Source organism: Bacillus rossius, chromosome 11 (genome assembly GCF_032445375.1).
Source record: "Bacillus rossius redtenbacheri isolate Brsri chromosome 11, Brsri_v3, whole genome shotgun sequence".
NCBI classification, from domain to species: domain Eukaryota; kingdom Metazoa; phylum Arthropoda; class Insecta; order Phasmatodea; family Bacillidae; genus Bacillus; species Bacillus rossius.
The window spans coordinates 55,103,974-55,130,528 of record NC_086338.1 but is presented as its reverse complement, the minus strand read 5'-3'; the positions used below and the strand labels follow the sequence as shown (position 1 = coordinate 55,130,528).

Sequence of the window (26,555 nt, the reverse complement as noted above, 5' to 3'; positions counted from 1 at the left end):
ATTTTTCCGGTCCCTAGCAATAAGTTACACGCACTTGGATTCTAGCCTATCACGAAATGAACCCGCGAATTTTTCCTGTCTCTAGTAATAAGCATGTAACTAAACTAAGAAAATGTTGATAAGTCGTGGAAACCTGGAGAATTTAATTTTCTGTGGATATTGGGGGGGGGGGGGGGGGGGAGAATAGAACCACTTTTACCGCTGTTTTCTTCTTTCGAATTCTTTCCATGTGTTGATGTGATTGAGTGGTTGTTTCAAGATTTGCGTACACAGAGAGAAAAAAAAAATTCTGTGCTTTCACAAAAGATTCCTTTGGAAAACCGGTTGCCAAAAAATAGTTTGTAATACAACAAGAAATATATTGTAACTTTGTACAACACATGGACATGGCTATGGTTATTTTTGCGTGTATGTATGACGTACGTTTTATGAAATAATACTGCATATTTCTTACGAAAATTGGTACATAATTGTATATTTTAATGGATGTTTCATTCGATCATTATTTTTTTGTAACCGTGGAAAATATAATAAAACATTCAATAAATTTACTTTATTTTGGGTTCCTATTATGCTTATTAAAGCGCGTAGTTAATACTGGAAAGCAATACATGATATTGTAAGTACTGAGGCAAAAAAATAAAGTATAAACGCTCCAGGTAAGACTCCAAACCCAGTTTTAATACGCACACCATTTAGTAGTGATAGAGTTGATTTCTTGTAAACGTACAAATTCACAATTAACTGTAATAATACATGTATATATCTAGGGACCGGAAAAATTCGCGGTTTCGATGGACTTCAGGATAGACTGCACATTCCTATGCACACTCGGGCAAACAACGCAAGTTCATTGGCTGCCGACTTGTGAGTCGTCTCGGCTGGTTCGTCTGTGATTCGATCCTTCTTTGGTTGAGAGTTTATAACTGGTTGAGATTCGTCCAGATGAACAGTAAGCCAATAGCAAAATCATCTTAAAGTTATATGTATTTGAATTCTAGCCTATCGCCGAATGAATTCGCGAATTTTTCCAGTCTCTAAATATATCTGTTCCAATTACAAAAAAAAAAAAAAGACAGTGTGCGTCCCTGGTGGAAACCGGTTCATCATCGTGCGCAAAAGTGCTAAACGAGGGGAGGGCCAGGCTAACTTGGGATGTTTTTCCTTCTGGACCTCGCGTCTACGTAACGTAATGAAGACTTGCGCGAGGGATGAGTGGGGGGGGGGGGAGGGGGGGAGATCAGCGCGCGCGTGCGGGAGAGGCCAGCGGTGGAGAAGAGGGGGGGGGGGTGGTGTGGGGCGCCGCAATGTTTGTAGGCCGGCGAGTAGAGGGAGAGAAGACAGGTTGTCTTACAAGAGCGGCGACCGGCGCGCCGCGGAACCCAGTCGTCGCCGGGACACGGAGCAGAGCAGCAGCACAGCACCCGCTGCCATGGCGACCTCTTGGACACCCCTGCTTCTGCTCGCCGCGCTGACGACCCTGCCGAGTGAGTACCCTCTTTCGCTTCCTCGCCCTGGCTGGAGACTTCGACTTACGTGCAGAACAGAGTACCTGTACGTTCCTGCCCTCTTAGCTTCCTCGCCTCGGCTGGAGACTTCGACTGACGTGCAGAACAGAGTACCTCTCTGCCCTCTTAGCTTACTCGCCTCGGCTGGAGACTTCGACGAACGTGCAGAACAGAGTACCTCTACCGACCTGCACTCTTAGCTTACTCGCCTCGGCTGGAGACTTCGATGAACGTGCAGAACAGAGTACCTCTACCGACCTGCCCTCTTAGCTTACTCGCCTCGGCTGGAGACTTCGATGAACGTGCAGAACAGAGTACCTGTACCTTCCTGCCCTCTTAGCTTACTCGCCTCGGCTGGAGACTTCGACTGACGTGCAGAACAGAGTACCTCTCTGCCCTCTTAGCTTAATCGCCTCGGCTGGAGACTTCGATGAACGTGCAGAACAGAGTACCTCTACCTTCCTGCCCTCTTAGCTTACTCGCCTCGGCTGGAGACTTCGATGAACGTGCAGAACAGAGTACCTCTACCGACCTGCCCTCTTAGCTTACTCGCCTCGGCTGGATACTTCAATTGACGTGCAGAACAGAGTACCTGTACCTTCCTATCCTCTTAGCTTACTCGCCTCGGCTGGAGACTTCGACTGACGTGCAGAACAGAGTACCTCTCTGCCCTCTTAGCTTAATCGCCTCGGCTGGAGACTTCGATGAACGTGCAGAACAGAGTACCTCTACCTTCCTGCCCTCTTAGCTTACTCGCCTCGGCTGGAGACTTCGATGAACTTGCAGAACAGAGTACCTCTACCGACCTGCCCTCTTAGCTTACTCGCCTCGGCTGGAGACTTCGACTCACGAGCAGAACAGAGTACCTCTACCTTCCTGTCCTCTTAGCTTACTCGCCTCGGCTGGAGACTTCAATTTACGTGCAGAACAGAGTACCTGTACCTTCCTGCCCTCTTAGCTTACTCGCCTCGGCTGGAGACTTCGACTGACGTGCAGAACAGAGTACCTCTCTGCCCTCTTAGCTTAATCGCCTCGGCTGGAGACTTCGATGAACGTGCAGAACAGAGTACCTCTACCTTCCTGCCCTCTTAGCTTACTCGCCTCGGCTGGAGACTTCCATGAACGTGCAGAACAGAGTACCTCTACCGACCTGCCCTCTTAGCTTACTCGCCTCGGCTGGAGACTTCGACTCACGAGCAGAACAGAGTACCTCTACCTTCCTGTCCTCTTAGCTTACTCGCCTCGGCTGGAGACTTCAATTTACGTGCAGAACAGAGTACCTGTACCTTCCTGCCCTCTTAGCTTACTCGCCTCGGCTGGAGACTTCGACTCACGAGCAGAACAGAGTACCTCTACCTTCCTGTCCTCTTAGCTTACTCGCCTCGGCTGGAGACTTCAATTTATGTGCAGAACAGAGTACCTGTACCTTCCTGCCCTCTTAGCTTACTCGCCTCGGCTGGAGACTTCGACTCACGAGCAGAACAGAGTACCTCTACCTTCCTGTCCTCTTAGCTTACTCGCCTCGGCTGGAGACTTCAATTTACGTGCAGAACAGAGTACCTGTACCTTCCTATCCTCTTAGCTTACTCGCCTCGGCTGGAGACTTCGACTGACGTGCAGAACAGAGTACCTCTCTGCCCTCTTAGCTTAATCGCCTCGGCTGGAGACTTCGATGAACGTGCAGAACAGAGTACCTCTACCTTCCTGCCCTCTTAGCTTACTCGCCTCGGCTGGAGACTTCAATTTACGTGCAGAACAGAGTACCTGTACCTTCCTATCCTCTTAGCTTACTCGCCTCGGCTGGAGACTTCGACTGACGTGCAGAACAGAGTACCTCTCTGCCCTCTTAGCTTAATCGCCTCGGCTGGAGACTTCGACTCACGAGCAGAACAGAGTACCTCTACCTTCCTGTCCTCTTAGCTTACTCGCCTCGGCTGGAGACTTCAATTTACGTGCAGAACAGAGTACCTGTACCTTCCTATCCTCTTAGCTTACTCGCCTCGGCTGGAGACTTCGACTGACGTGCAGAACAGAGTACCTCTCTGCCCTCTTAGCTTAATCGCCTCGGCTGGAGACTTCGACTCACGAGCAGAACAGAGTACCTCTACCTTCCTGTCCTCTTAGCTTACTCGCCTCGGCTGGAGACTTCAATTTACGTGCAGAACAGAGTACCTGTACCTTCCTATCCTCTTAGCTTACTCGCCTCGGCTGGAGACTTCGACTGACGTGCAGAACAGAGTACCTCTCTGCCCTCTTAGCTTAATCGCCTCGGCTGGAGACTTCGACTCACGAGCAGAACAGAGTACCTCTACCTTCCTGTCCTCTTAGCTTACTCGCCTCGGCTGGAGACTTCAATTTACGTGCAGAACAGAGTACCTGTACCTTCCTGCCCTCTTAGCTTACTCGCCTCGGCTGGAGACTTCGACTCACGAGCAGAACAGAGTACCTCTACCTTCCTGTCCTCTTAGCTTACTCGCCTCGGCTGGAGAATTCGATGAACGTGCAGAACAGAGTACCTGTACCTTCCTGCCCTCTTAGCTTACTCGCCTCGGCTGGAGACTTCAATTTACGTGCAGAACAGAGTACCTGTACCTTCCTATCCTCTTAGCTTACTCGCCTCGGCTGGAGACTTCGACTGACGTGCAGAACAGAGTACCTCTCTGCCCTCTTAGCTTAATCGCCTCGGCTGGAGACTTCGATGAACGTGCAGAACAGAGTACCTCTACCTTCCTGCCCTCTTAGCTTACTCGCCTCGGCTGGAGACTTCGATGAACGTGCAGAACAGAGTACCTGTACCTTCCTATCCTCTTAGCTTACTCGCCTCGGCTGGAGACTTCGACTGACGTGCAGAACAGAGTACCTCTCTGCCCTCTTAGCTTAATCGCCTCGGCTGGAGACTTCGACTCACGAGCAGAACAGAGTACCTCTACCTTCCTGTCCTCTTAGCTTACTCGCCTCGGCTGGAGACTTCAATTTACGTGCAGAACAGAGTACCTGTACCTTCCTATCCTCTTAGCTTACTCGCCTCGGCTGGAGACTTCGACTGACGTGCAGAACAGAGTACCTCTCTGCCCTCTTAGCTTAATCGCCTCGGCTGGAGACTTCGACTCACGAGCAGAACAGAGTACCTCTACCTTCCTGTCCTCTTAGCTTACTCGCCTCGGCTGGAGACTTCAATTTACGTGCAGAACAGAGTACCTGTACCTTCCTATCCTCTTAGCTTACTCGCCTCGGCTGGAGACTTCGACTGACGTGCAGAACAGAGTATCTCTCTGCCCTCTTAGCTTAATCGCCTCGGCTGGAGACTTCGATGAACGTGCAGAACAGAGTACCTCTACCTTCCTGCCCTCTTAGCTTACTCGCCTCGGCTGGAGACTTCGATGAACCTGCAGAACAGAGTACCTCTACCGACCTGCCCTCTTAGCTTACTCGCCTCGGCTGGAGACTTCGACTACGAGCAGAACAGAGTTCCTCTACCTTCCTGTCCTCTTAGCTTACTCGTCACGGCTGGAGACTTCAATTTACGTGCAGAACAGAGTACCTGTACCTTCCTGCCCTCTTAGCTTACTCGCCTCGGCTGGAGACTTCGACTGACGTGCAGAACAGAGTACCTCTCTGCCCTCTTAGCTTAATCGCCTCGGCTGGAGACTTCGATGAACGTGCAGAACAGAGTACCTCTACCTTCCTGCCCTCTTAGCTTACTCGCCTCGGCTGGAGACTTCGATGAACGTGCAGAACAGAGTACCTCTACCGACCTGCCCTCTTAGCTTACTCGCCTCGGCTGGAGACTTCGACTCACGAGCAGAACAGAGTACCTCTACCTTCCTGTCCTCTTAGCTTACTCGCCTCGGCTGGAGACTTCGACTGACGTGCAGAACAGAGTACCTGTACCTTCCTGCCCTCTTAGCTTACTCGCCTCGGCTGGAGACTTCGACTCACGAGCAGAACAGAGTACCTCTACCTTCCTGTCCTTTTAGCTTACTCGCCTCGGCTGGAGACTTCAATTAACGTGCAGAACAGAGTACCTGTACCTTCCTGCCCTCTTAGCTTACTCGCCTCGGCTGGAGACTTCGACTCACGAGCAGAACAGAGTACCTCTCTGCCCTCTTAGCTTAATCGCCTCGGCTGGAGACTTCGATGAACGTGCAGAACAGAGTACCTCTACCTTCCTGTCCTCTTAGCTTACTCGCCTCGGCTGGAGACTTCGACTCACGAGCAGAACAGAGTACCTCTCTGCCCTCTTAGCTTAATCGCCTCGGCTGGAGACTTCGATGAACGTGCAGAACAGAGTACCTCTACCTTCCTGCCCTCTTAGCTTACTCGCCTCGGCTGGAGACTTCGACTCACGAGCAGAACAGAGTACCTCTACCTTCCTGTCCTCTTAGCTTACTCGCCTCGGCTGGAGACTTCAATTTACGTGCAGAACAGAGTACCTGTACCTTCCTGCCCTCTTAGCTTACTCGCCTCGGCTGGAGACTTCGACTCACGACCAGAACAGAGTACCTCTCTGCCCTCTTAGCTTAATCGCCTCGGCTGGAGACTTCGATGAACGTGCAGAACAGAGTACCTCTACCTTCCTGTCCTCTTAGCTTACTCGCCTCGGCTGGAGACTTCGACTCACGAGCAGAACAGAGTACCTCTCTGCCCTCTTAGCTTAATCGCCTCGGCTGGAGACTTCGATGAACGTGCAGAACAGAGTACCTCTACCTTCCTGCCCTCTTAGCTTACTCGCCTCGGCTGGAGACTTCGACTCACGAGCAGAACAGAGTACCTCTACCTTCCTGTCCTCTTAGCTTACTCGCCTCGGCTGGAGACTTCAATTTACGTGCAGAACAGAGTACCTGTACCTTCCTGCCCTCTTAGCTTACTCGCCTCGGCTGGAGACTTCGACTGACGTGCAGAACAGAGTACCTCTCTGCCCTCTTAGCTTAATCGCCTCGGCTGGAGACTTCGATGAACGTGCAGAACAGAGTACCTCTACCTTCCTGTCCTCTTAGCTTACTCGCCTCGGCTGGAGACTTCGATGAACGTGCAGAACAGAGTACCTCTACCTTCCTGCCCTCTTAGCTTACTCGCCTCGGCTGGAGACTTCGATGAACGTGCAGAACAGAGTACCTCTACCGACCTGCACTCTTAGCTTACTCGCCTCGGCTGGAGACTTCGACTCACGAGCAGAACAGAGTACCTCTACCGACCTGCCCTCTTAGCTTACTCGCCTCGGCTGGAGACTTCGATGAACGTGCAGAACAGAGTACCTCTACCTTCCTGCCCTCTTAGCTTACTCGCCCTGGCTGGAGACTTCGATGAACGTGCAGAACAGAGTACCTCTACCGACCTGCCCTCTTAGCTTACTCGCCTCGGCTGGAGACTTCGATGAACGTGCAGAACAGAGTACCTCTACCTTCCTATCCTCTTAGCTTACTCGCCTCGGCTGGAGACTTCGATGAACGTGCAGAACAGAGTACCTTTACCGACCTGCCCTCTTAGCTTACTCGCCTCTGCTGGAGACTTCGATGAACGTGCAGAACAGAGTACCTCTACCGACCTGCCCTCTTAGCTTACTCGCCTCGGCTGGAAATTCAACTTACGTGCAGAACAGAGTACCTTTACCGACCTGCCCTCTTAGCTTACTCGCCTCGGCTGGAGACTTCGATGAACGTGCAGAACAGAGTACCTCTACCGACCTGCACTCTTAGCTTACTCGCCTCGGCTGGAGACTTCGATGAACGTGCAGAACAGAGTACCTCTACCGACCTGCCCTCTTAGCTTACTCGCCTCGGCTGGAGACTTCGATGAACGTGCAGAACAGAGTACCTCTACCGTCCTGCCCTCTTAGCTTACTCGCCTCGGCTGGAGACTTCGACTCCCGTCCAGAACATCTGCGCGTTGAAAACACCTCGAATTCGGGTGCCTTCTTTTTTGTTGTAGGATGTGAAAATACGCGCTATAAATGACAGTACCGTTACAAACCTTTCAACTGAATTTTTTTTTGAAAATATTTTTAGTCTTTATGTCAGCATTCATGTATGTGTTGCGTCGGAAACCAATACAAGGATTACAGACATTGCAACGCGTATATTATTTCTCCCCATTTATGCAGTTTGTCGACATTAATAGACGTGTGGTTGAAGATTAATTTTACAACCATAAGGCTGAAAAAGAAAACCACGCAATAATGTTTTTGAAGCTCTTTTGTATCGTTACAACTTGATGTAACATGCAATAGCGTTGAAGTTTCACTTAGTACGTTTGACCTTCGTTTTCACAACTGCGTGTACCTATTTCATTGGAGAAATTTTAATGTCCAGCGCTGTAAAAGCTAAGGAATAAGTTTTAAACACAATAATTCATTCCTGTAATATAGATATCTGGAAAAGGTTGATTATTCTGTACTTTTTTTTTACGGATGTTCGATTATAGCTAGTACGTTGTTAATTGGATGCCAGCTAGTGCGTTGTTAATTGGATGCCAAAGTATAACAGGTATAGTCATTTTAAAAAAAAAATCTTAAAAAATTTACTTAGCCTTTCATATTCCTGTCCATTAACTTGGTATTGTCGGCCATGAATGCGGCACTCACCTCAGATAAATGCAGTCAGTGGCTTCCTGGTCGAGTTTTTCTGTTAAAGGTTTAGTATATTAAACTACATTCATTCTTTTTTAGTTCGTGTTTTTCACACTATGTTAGATAAATTCATGACATAACTATGTATAGTTAAGTGTTTACATAAATATGTCCATCTTTTTTAGAAACGTAAAATATAATTGAATTTGAATCCTATCAAGAAATGAGAACTTAAAAATTTATGAATTACAATTTTGAATAAACAATTCGCATCCAACCTTTGTCAAGTATTTCCAAAACTCTGAAAAATTCAAGTTTCTAAGTTTTATGAAAACAATAAATATTAATTATTTGCGAAAGATATTCAAAACTTAAGGGTTTTACGACAGAGGATATGCACTAATGGTTAATTCAAAATTGTAAATACCAGTAATTCAAGCTCTAAATTAATGTTAGGATGGATGTATAAATTGGCCTTTAAGTTTCTAAAAAAACCACTAAAATACTTATTTATTTCAAGAAATCATTAATGCATAATAATTTACGAAAATATTTCATGAACTTATTTAAAATCACCAGGAAAGCGGGTATTATCTTTCAGTCAGGTAAACCTATTTCACTGCTTAATAATTTGGAGCAGATGTATACAGGCCATGTTGAAGTTGAGTTTTTCGTAGTTGTGGCATTAATGACATGGGGCACGTATTTTTGCCGAAATAAGGTATGTCCATTCTGGCGATTGTGTCCTTGCAATTGGCGGCCCGTCTGCGAGCGAAACCACAGCCCTATTTGGCCGGATCATTCAGGATGCGTTTTCTTTCGCGCTGGATGGCCAAGATTAGCTTGCTGACTGTACACGTGTACCAGAAATAAATCCAGCCAATAAGAAACTCACGCAACGGCTACAATGTCGGCAGCACACAGCTGCTCCGTAAATCTTTTCGCGAAAAGTACATCGCTAGACGTACGGAAATTCCACCTATTGTTTAAGTCGCAAGTTAGAATGCATACCTTCACACTCTCGCACCGTGTTCGTGATTGGACCGCAGTTGTTTTGTCAACCCCCCTCCCCTACGACCGTGAGCCAACGATTCCCAGCCAGGAGAGAAGTAAGCCAATCAGTTAGTAACAACTGACAAAGAAAACAATAATCTTGGTAATAAATGAACCAATGGGAACGCAAACATTGGTTTAGCACACATATTCCTTTGAATTATATTCAGATGTCAGAAGAATCCGTGTACATCCAAGTACATCCTTTACAGCTATAGATGTGTATAGCAAATGTGGTTATGCAGTTCCAGTTAAACAAAAGGCAGGAGTGCTAGTCACCGCAGCCACGGAACGTATTTCAAAAGAGGCGGGAAGTAGGGAGAGAGAAGGAGTCCTAGGGAATTTAAACTGAGGGGGGAGTTCGATGATCAGTAAATAGAGACTGGAAAAATTCGCACTTTGGATGACCTCCAGGATAGACTCCACCATCCCCTACACACTCGTGCAAATGCCACCTGCTCATTGGCTACTGACCCGTGTCACCTGTCAACTGGGACGCTTGCGATTCGATACTTTTTTGGTTGAAGGTTTTTCATTGTATCAAAGTCCTTCAGATAAACTGTGAGCCAATCAGAGAAGCAATTTAATGGTACAGTTGTTTGGATTCTATCATATCGTGAAATAAATCAGCGAATTTTTCCGGTCTCTACCGGAAAACTTCGCGGGTTCAATGACCTCCAGGATCGACTCCAATATCCTCAACACACTCGGGGCAAATGCCACGTGTTCATTGGCCGCTGACCTGTGAGTCGTCTCGACTGGGTGGCCTGTGATTCGACACTTCTATCAGCGAGGGTCTCTGATTGGACCTCAGTCCTCCAGATTAACAGTGAACCAACGGCACAAGCAGCGCTAAGGTATAATAATTTGAATTTTAGCATAACACGAAATGAATACGCGAATTTTTCAGGTCTCTACCAATCGGGTTGTTAGACCACAGCGGAATGATCCTCGGGGGGGGGGGGGGGATACTCGTGCGGTGCGCGCGTGGGGCGGAGCGGAGATAAAGACAGGAGCTAGGACAGCGGGGCGCGGGGTCAGAAGAGCTGAGGCCGGAGGCTGCGGCCACGCCCACCGCGCGCCGGGCATTCCTCCGTAATTAGCAGGCGGGCGGGCGGCGCGGCGGGGGGGGGGGGGACAATGTTTTTGTTGCATTTCTAACTGTTGTGACCGCTTTATTAGCGGCGAGCGCGCGCCGTGGAATGCCAGCGGGCCCGGGCGGGGATCTGGGCCGGCGAGGACTGCTCCCTCCCACCCGAGGAGACCCGAGAACTGGTGCACGGGGCTCCTGTTACACCGGCGCGGCGCCCCGAAGTCGCATTCCAGGCGTTCCTCGCGCGCCTGACCGCTGGGACCCCGATACCCCCCCGTTTCAGGTCATCACTAATCACTGATCAACTTTTACACTTTTTCAATTGTTCAACTTTCACGAAATTTAAAAAAAAAAAAAAAGAGGGGTTGTGTGTAAAATCGGTTTACGCACAATAATTTTACGTGATAAAACGTGATAAACTGGAAAAATTCTCGGTTTCGATGGCCTTCAGGATAGACTGCACATTCCCCTGTACACTCGGGCAAATAACGCAAGTTCATTGGCTGCCGACTTGTAAGTCGTCTCGGCTGGTTGGTCTGTGATTCAACCCTTCTTTGGTTGAGGGTTTATAATCGTTTGAGATTCGTCCAGATGAATAGTAAGCCAATAGCAAAATCATCTAAAAGGTTCCGCGAATTTTTCCGGTCTCTAGTGATAAAGCCCTAAGAAAACATTGATGAAAAATTGCATACTTTTTAATTTTCATATATTATTAGCAGTTTTTGCACATTTAATTTAAATAATTAGTTTAAATATAATAACGAACAATTAGTTAAAAAGCCCGCCTTAACCTGTTTGATATTATAGAAGATTTTCTCGCTCGGTGGTCGGCCGGTTCTTGCACGCTCGGCTCAGGCGGTACGTGACAAATTTTCGTGAGTGTAGCCGGCGTTCATTTATTTATGAGACGTTATCACGTCAAAAACTATATATACGTTTTGCATAATTGGCTGCCAAAGTTACATTTTTTAAATTTTTTTGGGTTGAGGGAGGGGGGGGGGGGTACAAATAAGGAGAATTTAATTCATTGCAGAACTGAAACATTTTTAGATTTAACTGAAATGCCACTGGCTACTTCAAGAAGAGGTTTGAATTTCTTTCAGTAAATATTAATTAATTTTACCTGGCATTCAAAAATTTCTCAAATTTGTTACGATTTTGACCGCCAAGAACATGAAATGAGTTTTTGTGATAAAAATGCAAATCATATCATGAAGTAGCCAGTGGCAATGCAGTTAAACCTAAAGAAGTTTCAGTTTTGCAATGAATTAAATTCTCCTTATTTGTACAACCCAAAAAACGTTTAAAATGTAACTTTGGCAGCTAATTATGCATAAAGTATGCGCTGTATATATTTTTCATTTCGTGGAAGTTAAACAATTAAAAAAGTCTACAAGTTTATCTGTAATTACTATAAATATAAAATCATGATCTGAAATGGGAGGCACATTTGTGTGTTCTCACGTCGCAAATACACTTACAACACGACAGCATTCCGAGAGTGATAAATGCATGTAAGCAAGTTGTGTTTTGGACTAGATTTCTGGACGCGGATTCGCACGTAGTTCCGAAACCGCCGCTAGAATTCGCTGCCGGAGCAGTTACGTCGACCATCGAATCATTCGATTTTCAGAGCGAAAGGTTAAACTACATAATGAAACGGCTCCCATAAAAGCGTGGGGAGGGTGAGGGGGAGGGGGTAAACTTGAAAATAAATTATATAAAACCCCGTTTTTGGACCCGATTTTCAACAAGGAATTTGATTTAAATACTGCCCATCTGGTTAAAATTAATGAAAAGGTTAATACTATAAAGTTTTTGCAAACGTTCGATGTCTGTAAATTGTAACATTAAATATAAAGGATGGTTGGACTGAGCTATGTATTAAATAATATTAGAGCAAAAATATAAATAGTATATATCGTGCTTTAAGCATATGTATTTGTATTTTTGTTATTCAAAATCATAAGAAAATATAAAATATAATCATAAGAAAATATAATAGCAACGTTAAAACTACCTATAATTTATTAGCCATGAAAATTTAGTATTTTGGATTCTGTAGAGCATTACGAACATTGCGCTATCTTTGAGTATTTTTAAAATAAATTTTTCTGTCCAATAAATCCCGGATTTAAACTTGATTTTTGACAACGAACTGTGTTAAAATACTGCCCATTTTGTTAAAATTCATAAAACAGTTAATACTATAAATTTTCCACTCTAAAATATTAATCTGAAACATTTTAATACACATAACACTAAGTATTTGTCTTTGAATTTGTTGATCTTTCAAAATGGTAAAAAAATATATTTTTAGTTTATTACTTTTATTATTCTTACCGAAATATTTACATCTTACTTAATTCGTTTAGGATATACGATTTTTTACGATAAAGCAAAACGTGCTCCCCTTTTCACTCCTTAAAAGATAAAAAATAAATGAAAATAAATATGCATTACGTTACGCTAGTTGCAAGTTTTTTTCCTTACTTTCAGCTCTAATTGAATCGAAAGTGTTAATTTTTAGTTTTAAAAGCCCCCCCCCCCCCCTCCCCCTAGAGTTAGCATTTAGAAAAATGGTAAAATGCTGTAGGCAGTTTTCGTATGTTTATTATTGGTACTCAATTTCTTTCCTTATGCTTGATTAGTTTCAGAGATATACTTAACTATCCCAAAAATGATATATACCCCTTTTAGACCCCTTTAGTTGACTGTAATAATTATATACAGCCTATATTTTAAGTAAAAGCTTAAGTTTAATCAAAATAATAAAAATAAAAAAAGTTTTATCAAACTCCTCCAAGTAATTTTCGATTAATGCTGGAACAAACACATAAACAAACAGACTAAACAGACAAAAAATTTAAAAACACTCTTTTATTCCGATAGTTTTTTTTTTCATTATTTAATCCAGTGTACAGACTTATTAATAGTGTATGTAGATGAACATGCAAGACACATGTACCTAAAGGTAGTAGGGGGAAAAAACGTGGATTCAATGACTTTTATTTTAACTGCAGCCAATATATATTCAAAATCTACTTTAATAGTAAATTGATGTAATAACTATCAAGTTTTTTACATTGTTATAAAATTTCTTTCATACGTCGATAAAGAAGTATCGTTTTAAATTATAAATAAACCAAACTAAGTAGAAAATAAATAATAGTTAAAAAAATAAAAAAAACACGCTTTATATAGAAAACCAAACAAAAAAATAGAAAATAAATTTTAATAAATTTGAATTTGTAATAGTGTATATAAGAAAAAAAATGTATTTTATAAAAAAAAACGTGGGGTGCATAGTGTCAATAGTTATAAATATTTTATTGACATATATGAGTAGAAGGATTATCATTTCGATAATATCTTAAAAAGCACCCCACGCTTTTTTTTTAAAATAAAACACATTTTTTTCTTATATACACTATTATTAATTTATATTTATTAAAAAAATTACACTATTCTTAATTCAAATTTATTAAAATTTATTTTCTATTTTTTTATTTTGGTTTTCTATATAAAGCGTGTTTTTTAGTTTTTTTTAACTATTATTTATTTTTTAATTTCTGGCTAGAGACTTGACTCCGCGCCACGGTCAAATGGACATGTCTGGAAACCTACCTTCATTCTCCTTGGGCGAACTAACGGCGCTAGTAGTACTTGAGCCCATCAGTAACATTGCGTTAAATGATATTTCGCATCAAATATGTGATATTATTCCTAATTCCATCTCAATTTTTTACAATTTTTTTTGACTTGATAACGTCTTATAAAGCGATGAACGCCGGCTGCACGCACGGAAAAAGCATGGCTCATTGTCACGTTCCGCCTGAGCCGAACGTGCGAGAACCGGCCGACCACCGTGCGAGAAAATATTCTATAATATCAAACAGGTTAAGGCGGGCTTTTTAACTAATTGTTCGTGATTATATTCAAACAAATTATTTAAATTAAATTTGCAAAAAACTGTAAATAATATTTGAAAATTAAAAAGTATGCAATTTTTCATCAATGTTTTCTTATGACGTTATCACGTAAAATTATCGTCCGTAAACTGACTTTACTGACAAAACACCCCCCCCCCCCCTTTTTTTTTCCCCAGATTACTATTTTTTCATTCGTTTGGGTGCTTGGGAAATGCCTAGTCTGTACCAATTCGCAATTTGTTAGGTTAGTTGAAGTGCTGTTTCAGGCATATATTTAAAACACTGTCAAGTCAGTGGTTTGGCGCAGTGGTTTAGTGCATGGCCTAATAATCTCATAATTTAACTATGTTTGAACAGTTAACTTACATAATTGTGCGAGGCTTTAAATAAAAAAGTAAACCACGCTCTGCAGTAAATACTTTTAAAAAGTGTATAATTTAAAAACAATTAAAATTTACATGTATAAAAAAGAACTAATATAGGTACAGTAAACTTTAGTATATTGAATATTTATTATTTTTAATACACACATGAGTAAATGGCTGACTGCAGTGAACGTGATGTAAGTGTTAATAAGGCTGCAAGTATCCGCTCTACCACTCTGGTTCTGGGGTAGAGCGCCTGCCTTGTGACTTGTAGGACCCGGGTTCGCGCCCCGGCTCCTCCAAGGCGGATTGCCCAGATGAAATGGTGGCATTTTCTCTGGTAGGAATACAATCCCTTGCAACAAGTCAGGCTACCAAAAGAAACGGTGGGTGGAACAGAAAAAAACCTTCCAGGTGGCTTCCAAATGGGGAGCCCGTTTCTTTTCTTGGGCTCCCCATGCGGCGGCCATTCCGGGGGTTTCTCCGGGGGAACGGAGTTTTGAAAAAAAAATTTTTTTTTTAAATTTTATTAAATTTTCACTCCACCATGTTATAAATAAAGTTAAAAAGCAGCTAATCTGTTACTTGTTAATTCTGCGTCAGTAATTTCTGCTTTGCGATTGGCGCCCGTTTGCAATAGAAGCCATTTCATTATTTGGATAAGACATTTAGAACGCGATTGCTTCCGCATATGATTATTGGGACCCACGTGGGGCATGCACTTAAAAAAAACTCAGCCAATCACGAAACACCGGCGATGATACAATGTTTTGACACATAACTTGTATGGAAATCTTTTCGCGAAAAATCTCCACCTCTATTGATTAATACAACTTAAGTTTCGTACGTTACGAATAGCTGAAATTATGTTTGATTTCGTTTTTTTTTAATTCTAGCTGAGCACGGGGTGCAAATACAAATCTGTCTTTCTTGTGGTCACAGCTCACGCGTTCATGAGGTTGCTGCCACATTTCAGGAACTGGATTTATTAGTTATCTTTGAAAGATTTGTGCAATGGGAGTGCATGACTTGATGTAAGTTTTTGGACATACACCATTACTAAAAACTTTTTCTGTTGAAGAAAAACTAAAAAATAAAAATAAAGAAATATATAAATAAAACCCCAAAAAAGACAAAAAAAAATTAAGCAAAAAATTGCTGTTGTCAACAAGGATATAAACACCACAAAATATCCCGTGACAGGAATATGGTCAAAAAACAAAGAAAAATGTACCGAGAGAACGAAAAAAAACCCACAAATGATGACGACAGAAATATTGAACCCATAAAATTCAGCACAACGGTTGAAACGAAACAAAACACGACAAAACGAAAAGACGAAACAAACACAATAGTTTACTAAACAGAATAGGATGATAAATAGGATTTATTAGGATAAACTCCACCATCCCCTACATACTCGGGCAAATATCACCTGCTCATTGGCTACTGACTCGTGTCACCTGTCAACTGGGACGCTTGCGATTCGATTCTTTTTTTTGGTTGAAGGTTTTTCATTGGCTCAAAGTCCTTCAGATAAACTGTGAGCCCAATCAGAGTAGCAATTTAAAGGTACAGTTGTTTGGATTCTATCATATCGTGAAATGAATCTGCGAATTTTTCCGGTCTCTAATGGTTGGTAATCAAAGTGAAGAGAGAAATGAGAGCCCGGATCCCCGTATACAGCTTCCTGGCGGAGGTGTGTTTGCCGTTGTTGGTAGCAGAGGTTACAGCAGCCTTCCCGAGTGAGTGATGGGTTGTGGGGGGGGGGGGGGGAGGGGGACAGGCGTTAAGCGGCAGGCCGGGAAAAGCGACAGGAAAGCGAGCGGAGAAAGTGCCTCCGCCGCGCGCCACGAGCAATTAATGCGCGGGCGAACCGAAGGAGAAAGTGAATGTCCCGCGGCGGCTGGGGACAGCGACACCCCTAGGACAACCGAGGGTTCCGAACAACCACATTTCAACTGAACAATCCAACAACTTCTTGATCAGTAGAGACCGGAAAAATTCGCGGATTCGTTCGGTGATAGGCTAAAATTCAAATAAATATACCTCTTAGATGATTTTGCTATTGGCTTACTGTTCATCTGGACGAATCTCAACCAGTTATAAACTCTCAACCAAAGAAGGATCGAATCTCGGACAAACCAGCCGGGACGACTCACAAGTCGGCAGGCAATGAACTTGCGTTATTTGCCGGAGTGTACAGGGGAATGTGCAGTCTATCCTGAAGGCCATCGAAACCGCGAATTTTTCCGATAACTATTGATCAGCAGTGAAATTAACGACACTATTAACAATTATAGGAGCAAAACCTTTGGAAATCATCATTCCTACTAATATTATAAATTAAGAAAGTGTTTTTGTTGAAGTAGCTTGGCTTATGGTTTGTAGCCGTGTCCTTGGCGAATAACTCACCGACGTTTCGGTCGACATTGCAGTCGTCATCATCAAGGAGCAGTTACCTACTGTACCCAGAAGCCAAGCTACTTCAGACAATGGCCGTGAAAGTCTGCGAACATTATTGACGTGTATTTGTTGGTTTGTGTTTCTTTCATGTAGCAACGGATAAACATGATTTTTTTTTTCCATAAAGATAGTTTATGGGTTGGAGATGCACGGTTCCTGTGGAATGGATCTGGGGCGCAAACTAATAATGTTGCAATTCTGAAGCTTTATTTGTATCCGTGGTGACGTGTTTTTGTATCGTTGACACATTCTGCGTCTGCATGGCTACGGCCATTGCATCGGCTGCTTGCAGTTCGGGTCGGATCTGTCTATTAGATATCCACACTTCCATATCTCTTTGCTGATACTTAATTTCTCCGTGATATGAATGTATTTAAATTGTGTTTTTTTTTACTGGTATTTTCCAACAGCAAACGGTTCGACATGCAGTATCATGTATGTATGATACATGATTTTCTACGTGTGACTAAAGTTGTCGGTAAATTTGATCGGAGAACAGAAAAGAAAAATTTCTTCCCTCTGTATAGGGATCTTAAAAACAATTCGCATATTCAATAACCTATCGGCTAGACGCCACGTGATCAGTCAAAGAACGTTGGTCAGAGTATGCAGATAGGCCCTGGCGAAATACCATATGCAGAGGCAGGCAAATTTCACGGATTCACTTGATGACAGACTAAATATAAAAGACTCTACCCTTCTTTTGGGAAGGTTGATGTGATTCGATCTCTCTCTCGCTGTCTGTTAGTCGACTCAGTCGTAGAGGGGAGTGACGGAACAATTTTGAACCTGTCATTAGAGGCATAGTTCAATTACTAGACTGCAATACAGTATTTCTGCGACATTAATTTCTGTCCTGTGTGAATGCATATTATTTTTGCATGCGGGTCTGCATTTCTCTGAAGTTTCTATTTTCTGTTTGCTATATTATAAATTATTTAAGACTAGTATCTAGCGACATACCGAGAACTGTTGGCGTAAGCGAATCGCAGGAAATTTTATATGCAAGCATTCGTATTTGTATTAATTATTGGTGTGTATAAGTTTTAGCTCTTACATTACGGCATTTGGTAGGAATAATTTCATGAAAATGGAACGGAAGACTGTGAATGTTAATGTGTCACCAAGATGGTGAACCCACTTGTAGCAACATAAATCCATATATAGTCAATTTCGTAAACATCAAGGGACATACCAAACGTATTGGCCTTAAGGCTGTTACTTGGTAACTAGGGCTTAGATACTAATATTCGCTACTCTAATTGCTACTTTAATGATAATATTATGGAGGAACTGTCGGCGTATATAAGTCACAGGCAGATGGGAAAATAAGCATTCGTATTCGGACCATCGATTTTTTTCTAACCTTACTAAAACTAAGTGTATTTTGGAGGGGTCCGGGTTAGGGAGGGACCTAGGTGCGTCTTAGGCCGAAGCCTATACGCCTAGTCATGCTGGGATTAGCCATGCAGGGAGAGGGTCGCATGCATCATGTGCTAGGAGGGGATTGGCCAGCCATGGCAGCGATTGGCGCCATGACTAACTCCCCTCACTCTTAAATCTAGCCTATAACTAGAGATAGGTTGGGCCCAGGTAAAACCCTGCATAGACACAGGGTAAAAACCTGGCCACATTCATGCGGGATGCAAATTGACATGCATTACGTGTAGGAATTTACAGGAGACAGAGAATGGTCTGGATGAAGTGTTGGACAGAGTAGAAAAGAGTCTACCATGCGGGGGTTGGGCACTTGGACTCGTGGTCCGCTTTGAATTTTATTTGTATCTGGAATATTTGACCAGGGACGCAAGCGCCCCTGGTGGTGAGTGGTTACACTGACTACTCACTCCGCCGCCAGTCAGCACCTAAAAAACTAAGAAACTAAGACAGAAAAAAAGATAAATGACTTACAAATGCCTAGTTTGTAAGCATTCGGACTGAAGAGATCACGGCCACCGAGAGTTGCCGAGAGTTGCCGACAGTTGCCGAGGTGGGCCGACGCAGGGGAGAGTGCGCGCGCACCTGCTGGTCGCGTGCGACGCCGCGGTCTACTGCGCAGCTGGTATGCGCAGCAGGAGACGCTCTGAATGGCGGTTATTCCCCGCCCCGCTCTCCCCGGCCGGCACGCGACTGCGACGTGTCGAGGACGCACACAGTCGATGATTTAGTTGACGTCTGGTTGCCTCCGAGGTCAACATAGACGTGACGAGGCCCGTATCCTTATCCTGAAGTAGATACCTGAAAAATTCGCGGATTCATTTCGTGAGATGCTACAATTCAAATAATTATACCTTAGTGCTGCTTCTACCACTGGTTCACTGTTAATCTGGAGCAATGAGGGCCAATTAGAGTCACAGAAGTATCGAATCAAAGACACTCAGTTGAGACGACTCACAAGTCAGCAGCCAATGATCAGGTGGCATTTGCCCGAGTGTGTAGAGTGTAGTAGAGTCTATCCTGGAGGTCATTGAACCCGCGAATTTGTCCGGCCTCTACTCATGACTTCAAAATTTTTTATGGTAAAATTTTAAGTCTTTATCTATTTACAGAATATTCAGGACTATACCGAAAATATTCAGCTGCAGGTTCATTACGAAAAAAAAAAAAATATTACTTAGCACATAAAGTGTTCTCCGAGGCTGGTGTGTGCTGTTGTAGTGGAAGCTGAGCAACGTTTTTATTTCAGTGACAGCTATAGTCAGTGATTTTCTGCTCACTGGACTGCAGTCAGTCTCCGTCAGTAGTTTCTGATTTGTAAAGAGCGGAAAAATTCCCAGATTCATTCGGCGATAGGCTAGAATTCAAACACATATACCTTTTGTTATTGGCCCTCTGTTCATCTGGACTAGGGGCAGAAAATTTTCGCAAAAAAATCTGAACGCCTACTAGACTGCAACAAGTTATACCCACATCAGCGGTTTCTTCCTTGTGATTGGCGGCCGTCTGCGAGAGAAGTCGTTGACTTGTTTGCACGAGCCACTAAGGACGAGTTTGCTTCCACACTGAATCAGTGTGATTGGTTGATGTAACAATCGACATGCACCTCAAAGTAACTCACCCAATCACGAAACACAGACGATGCTACAGTGTTTTAACTTCCAGCTACTCTCGGGATCTTTTCGCTAAATTTTCATGGCCCTAATCTGGACGAATCTCAACGAGTTATAAATCCTCAACCAAAGAAGGATCGAATCACTTACAAACCAGATGAGACGACTCACAAGTCGGCAGCCGATGAACTTGCGTTGTTTGCCCAAGTGTACAGGGGAATGTGCAGTCTATCCTGAAGGCCATCGAAACCGCGAATTTTTCCGGTCCCTACTGATTTGTGATTGGAGGCCGTCTGCAAGAGAAGCAATACCTTATCTGGCTAGGCCAATCAGAACGCGTTCGCTTCCGGACGTAATCGCTGAGATCCTTGTGCCGGCAGTGGGCACGCCCCTGAAATAAACTCAACCAATCACGAAAACACAGGCGATAATACAGCTTTGTAACTCACAGCTTGACTAGAAAATTTTTTTTCGCTAATAAATCACTGGCCGTACGTAATAGTTAGAGACCCGGAAAATTCGCGGGGTCAATGACCTCCAGGATAGACTCCAATATCCTCTACACACTCGGGCAAATGCCAACTGTTCATTGGCTGTTGACTTGTGAGTCGTCTCGACTGGGTGGCCTGTGATTCGACACTTCTATGAGTGAGGGTCTCTAATTGGCCCTCAGTCCTCCAGTTTAACAGTGAAGCAATGACAGAAGCAGCACTAAGGTATAATTATTTGAATTTTAGCATAACACGAAATGAACCCGCGAATTTTTCGGGTCTCTAGTAATAGTAGAAAAAGAATTTAACGTGGAAAGCAAGTTGAATTAAAATTTATACAACCATCACAAAACTTGTCGCCAGTAATAAAATGACTTAACTGTTAATTGGGGTAACACCTTTATTTTCCATGCAACTTTTTTGACGTGTTGTGCTGTCCGATTATTTCACTAAAATAATTTTACGAGAGCGACGAGTTTTTTTAAAGACATTCCACCAATGAGATATTATCCAGACGCGAGTCTTTCAACTCAAATTTTTTCTTCTGGTTAAAATAAACAGTGTTTCAGCGCCAACTTTAAAGACGCATACCAGCCTTATAAACGACTTTAGACAATAAGCTGTAGAAACTTTTTCAATTTATTTTCAGTGATGAACCTGCAAACGAAGTTTTCCGGTCCAATTCTGACTCATGCTGTGTTTAGATTACTATTGTCATGTATGTGAGATAAACATGACGTAATTAGTAGAGACCGGAAGAATTCGCGATTTCAATGACCTGTAGGATATACTCCATGATCCTCTATGCACGCGGAAAAATTACATTTGCTGATTGGCTACTGACTCGTGTTACCTGTTAACTGGTACGCTAGTGATTCGATACTTATTTTGTTAAAGGTTTTTCATTGGCCGAGTATCATTCCGATAAACTGTGGCCCAATCAATGATGCAGTAAAAAGGCAAACTTTTTTGGATTCTAGCCTATCACGAAATGAATCCGCGAATTTTTCCTGTCTCAAGTAATTAGTCGGTTGCATACAATTATGTTTCATCGTCAAAATGCAGACGAAATTAGCACACATTTGATGAAGTAATATTTCTAAGATGCGTGCACAAAAAAAGAAAATTCGCTTTCAGCCATTGCATGCAGCGGGGCAATTACTGCGTTGTGGCATCGTTTGGGTGAAATAGAAAATGTTACGCTCTAAAAAATTTGAACTGGAACACGGTTGGCCAAACTAGTTTTAAACCAGTTATTATGTAAATCTTCTTCAAATACAGCACGCTAATTTCATGCCCTAACTGTATTCAAAATTTAGAGAGAGTTATTTATTTAACTGGTTTCTTATGCTTGTATCACGCACTTACGTATTTATGGTCGAAACAATTAACTACGTGGTTAAGTGCCGTGTTGATTTGGAGGCAATTAGTTCGACATGACTTGATTCGATGGATAGGCCTATAATGCTCGCTGGGTAAGATGCTAGCGGAAGCAATTCTGAAACGTAATCAAAGAGATGGTTACTACCATGATTTACGATGTCATTACCAACACTTACGTTCTAATTTTTATGCGTCGCTTCACCTGCCAACTGACGCATTATGGCTCTTTCTTAAGCACCCGATGGTATTCCAAGAGAAAAGTCCCTATAATATAAGTTTGTTTCAGATATATATATATATATGATTTCCACAGTGTATATATATATATATATATATATATATATACTGTGGAAATCATACATTCAATATTTCCGAATTAAAAGGAACAACAATGTTACTAAATGAAATAATAAGTTTTTTTATTATTTTTTTAATTCTACGTCGCAAAATGCAAATCTATTATGTAGTTTTCTTAGAGAATTTATTTTTAATTATGACTCAGAGGAAAATGTTATTAATTGAAAAACAGTGTAACGCAAAATTTATAGTTACTCGAGAAAACTGGCAACAAGCTTTAAAAACTATACATTAAAGCTTAATTTTTTTTTTCATTTGCTATTGTATATTTTCTTTGAGCTAGTATGAGAGTCCTCGCTAAATGACTTCCTGTCGAACCAGATCTGTGGCTATTACAAAATTACTTTGCTACTACCACAAACTATTTTTCAGGGTGACAGTACTTGGCAGAAGCCAAATTTTCTGAGTTGTGGCCGCCGTGTTGAGAATTGTCTCTTATCCGTGGCAGCGGTGTTGAGGACTACCACTTGTCCTTGGCCGCGGTATTGAGGACTGCCTCTTTGCCGCAGATGACTCGGCGGGACAAGAAGCCGACAACGGCTTCTACGGCAAGTACATCGGCAAGCTGAAGTCGTACCACCACGGCGTCTCGGGAGACGTGTTCGCCGTCGACTCCAGGACGCTGCACATCCGGGACTTCACGTACGACGGCGAGGGACCCGGTGAGTCTTACCCCCTTCCCTTACCCTCCCCGGTTCTTTCCCCCTATCCTTACCGCTCCCCGGTTCTTTCCCCCTATCCTTACAACTCCCCGGTTGTTTCCCCCTATCCTTACCGCTCCCCGGTTCTTTCCCCCTATCCTTACCGCTCCCCGGTTCTTTCCCCCTATTCTTACCGCTCCCCGGTTCTTTCCCCCTATCCTTACCGCTCCCCGGTTCTTTCCCCCTATCCTTACCGCTCCCCGGTTCTTTCCCCCTATCCTTACCGCTCCCCGGTTCTTTCCCCCTATCCTTACAACTCCCCGGTTGTTTCCCCCTATCCTTACCGCTCCCCGGTTCTTTCCCCCTATCCTTACCGCTCCCCGGTTCTTTCCCCCTATTCTTACCGCTCCCCGGTTCTTTCCCCCTATCCTTACCGCTCCCCGGTTCTTTCCCCCTATCCTTACCGCTCCCCGGTTCTTTCCCCCTATCCTTACCGCTCCCCGGTTCTTTCCCCCTATCCTTACAACTCCCCGGTTGTTTCCCCCTATCCTTACCGCTCCCCGGTTCTTTCCCCCTATCCTTACCGCTCCCCGGTTCTTTCCCCCTATTCTTACCGCTCCCCGGTTCTTTCCTCCTATCCTTACCGCTCCCCGGTTCTTTCCCCCTATCCTTACCGCTCCCCGGTTCTTTCCCCCTATCCTTACCGCTCCCCGGTTCTTTCCCCCTATCCTTACAACTCCCCGGTTGTTTCCCCCTATCCTTACCGCTCCCCGGTTCTTTCCCCCTATCCTTACCGCTCCCCGGTTCTTTCCCCCTATCCTTACCGCTCCCCGGTTGTTTCCCCCTATCCTTACCGCTCCCCGGTTCTTTCCCCCTATCCTTACCGCTCCCCGGTTCTTTCCCCCTATCCTTACCGCTCCCCGGTTCTTTCCCCCTATCCTTACAACTCCCTGGTTGTTTCCCCCTATCCTTACCGCTCCCCGGTTCTTTCCCCCTATCCTTACCGCTCCCCGGTTCTTTCCCCCTATCCTTACCGCTCCCCGGTTCTTTCCCCCTATCCTTACAACTCCCTGGTTGTTTCCCCCTATCCTTACCGCTCCCCGGTTCTTTACCCCTATCCTTACCGCTCCCCGGTTCTTTCCCCCTATCCTTACCGCTCCCCGGTTCTTTCCCCCTATCCTTACAACTCCCTGGTTGTTTCCCCCTATCCTTACCGCTCCCCGGTTCTTTCCCCCTATCCTTACCGCTCCCCGGTTCTTTCCCCCTATCCTTACCGCTCCCCGGTTCTTTCCCCCTATCCTTACCGCTCCCCGGTTCTTTCCCCCTATCCTTACCGCTCCCCGGTTCTTTCCCCCTATCCTTACAACTCCCTGGTTGTTTCCCCCTATCCTTACCGCTCCCCGGTTCTTTCCCCCTATCCTTACAACTCCCTGGTTGTTTCCCCCTATCCTCGCACGCACACACTGTAGATTCTTTTGGAAACCAGTTGCCAAAAAAATTAGTTTGTAATGCTGCAAGAAAGATATTGTAACACATGGCTATGATCGTTTTTGCATGTATGAAATTTGCTTTCCGAGTAAACGCTGAGTATATATTCCTTACGAAAATCGGCACATCTGTAGAAATAAATTAAAATTGTAAATGCTTGTTCGCTCGAAATCTTAAATCTCTCTTCACCGCTTGTTTTTGAAATTTGGACACAACGTTGCGTTCGAATACGCGTGTGTTTTTATATACTTGTATGGCACCTGCATTAGTTAAATAGACAGATAAAACTATAGATTGGTGGAAACCTAGATTTTTAATATTTTCATAATTATAGAGTGACATATAATATATAGGTGTATATAGGCTACAGATAGAGAGAGATAGATACTTAAATATGGATATATATATTCAGAGAGATAGACCAATGATTAGAAAGATAGTGAGAAGCTCTGTATATGTGTACTTCAAACAGATTACAAAAAAAATGAATGACCATTACAAGGGATGCCGAACATTTTTTTTAAATAATATTTTATTTTAATAAATGTTTCAGTCGGACATATATTTTCTTTTAAAACCGTGGACGAGGTAATCTAATGTAATACAATTTATTTATTTTTCGTTGTATCACGCCTGATACTGTATAGCTAAGGACACCTGTATTTCGTGATTTAATTTCATGTCAAGGTATTTCACAAAACACTGTAGCTTTTTCTAAGAGTTATGGCAAATTGTGAGGGTGCAGCAGTACGGTGACCACATTCTCATTGGCCCCGTCAAGAGCGGGACGACACCTCTCACCGACCTCAGCCAATAACCACAGGAGAAAAGCTACAGTATTTTTTGAAACACCTTGACACGAAATGTATTCGCGAAATCCAGGTGTCGCTATAGTATAACTGCTGAGGTGATAATGACGGGTGGTGAGACAACTCCCCCGCACGCCTGCAGCCCTGGGACACGTGGTTGCGCTGTGTTGCAGCGGCCTACTTCTACGTGGGCTCCACCAAGGCCCCGGGTCCGGACGGAGTGAGGATCCCCGACGAGAAAGGATCGTAAGTATATCTGCGGGACGAGCTAGAGACCGGAAAAATTCGCGGATTTATTCGGCGATAGGCTAGAATTCAAATACATACACCTCTTAGATAATTTTGCTATTGGCTTACTGTTCAACTGGACGAATCTCAACCAGTTATAACCCTCAACCAAAGAAGGATCGAATCACAGACAAACCAGCTGAGACGACTCACGAGTCGGCAGCCATGATGAACTTGCGTTATTTGCCCGAGTGTACAGGATAATGTGCAGTCTATCCTGAAGGCCATCGAAACAGCGAATTATTCCGGTCTCTAGGGACGACGCACCCCCAACGGCCCTCCTTCCCCGAGAACAGTTCTTGGGCCGATCAACGACGGGCCAATGTGAGAGAGTCTTTCCGTGGGCCTACTATTCGTAGAGGGGAGTGGCGGAACTATTGTGAACCTATCGTCAAAGCAATGCCGATGTATAGATACTTGCAATCTTACGGGTCAACAAAATAATCCTCGAATTTCCAGGTCTCTATTCATAGTATTTATTAAAAGGTTTGGTAAAAAAAATACGGTGAACAGTTTTACTACTTATTATTTCATAAAATTTGAACTAATCTCCTTCAAAACACTCTTCTTGGCTAGCGATGCGCGCTCATGCCGTGGTTGGGTCCGAGAATGAAAGCATTTCTGGAAGAGCCTTCAACTGCCCCGTCCTCTCAATGTCGGGAATGGTGTCGAAACTATATTTCCTTTTAGCACGACCCATTTTTTTCTGGTCTCCGTTTCAAAGACAAAACTTAATGTCAGTGCGTTGTTCCAAGTCCATGATTTTAAATATGGAAATTTCGCGATTTTCATTTAGTCACAAGCTAGAAGGCAAACCTTCACACTCTCGGCACTACGTTCGTGATTGGACCGCAGTTGCTTGGACACGCCCCTCTACGACCGTGAGCCAAACATGCCCAGCTATGAGAGAAGTAAGCGAATCAGGTAAACAAGGATAAAAATGTTTTCGCATAAGAAATCAACCGCTGGGAAAGCAAACTTGTTTTGAGCACGCCTGTAGCTATGAATTCTACCCTGAGACCAGACGAATCCACGAAATATCCGGGTGTCTATCCATGATGGACGA

General features: G+C 43.8%; 1 protein-coding gene across 1 annotated transcript in view; it reads left to right on the top strand.

Annotated features, from left to right (window-relative positions):
* Nucleotides 1–1,377: 1,377 nt before the first annotated feature.
* LOC134537025 (protein Skeletor, isoforms D/E-like) overlaps nucleotides 1,378–26,555 on the top strand; it is a 75,433-nt gene continuing 50,255 nt past the window's right edge. The window contains exons 1-3 of the mRNA XM_063377218.1: nucleotides 1,378–1,487; nucleotides 22,773–22,925; nucleotides 25,375–25,447. Of these exons, the coding sequence (XP_063233288.1) occupies nucleotides 1,433–1,487; nucleotides 22,773–22,925; nucleotides 25,375–25,447 (281 nt within the window). The 5' untranslated portion in view covers nucleotides 1,378–1,432. The remainder of the gene's footprint in view (nucleotides 1,488–22,772; nucleotides 22,926–25,374; nucleotides 25,448–26,555) is intronic.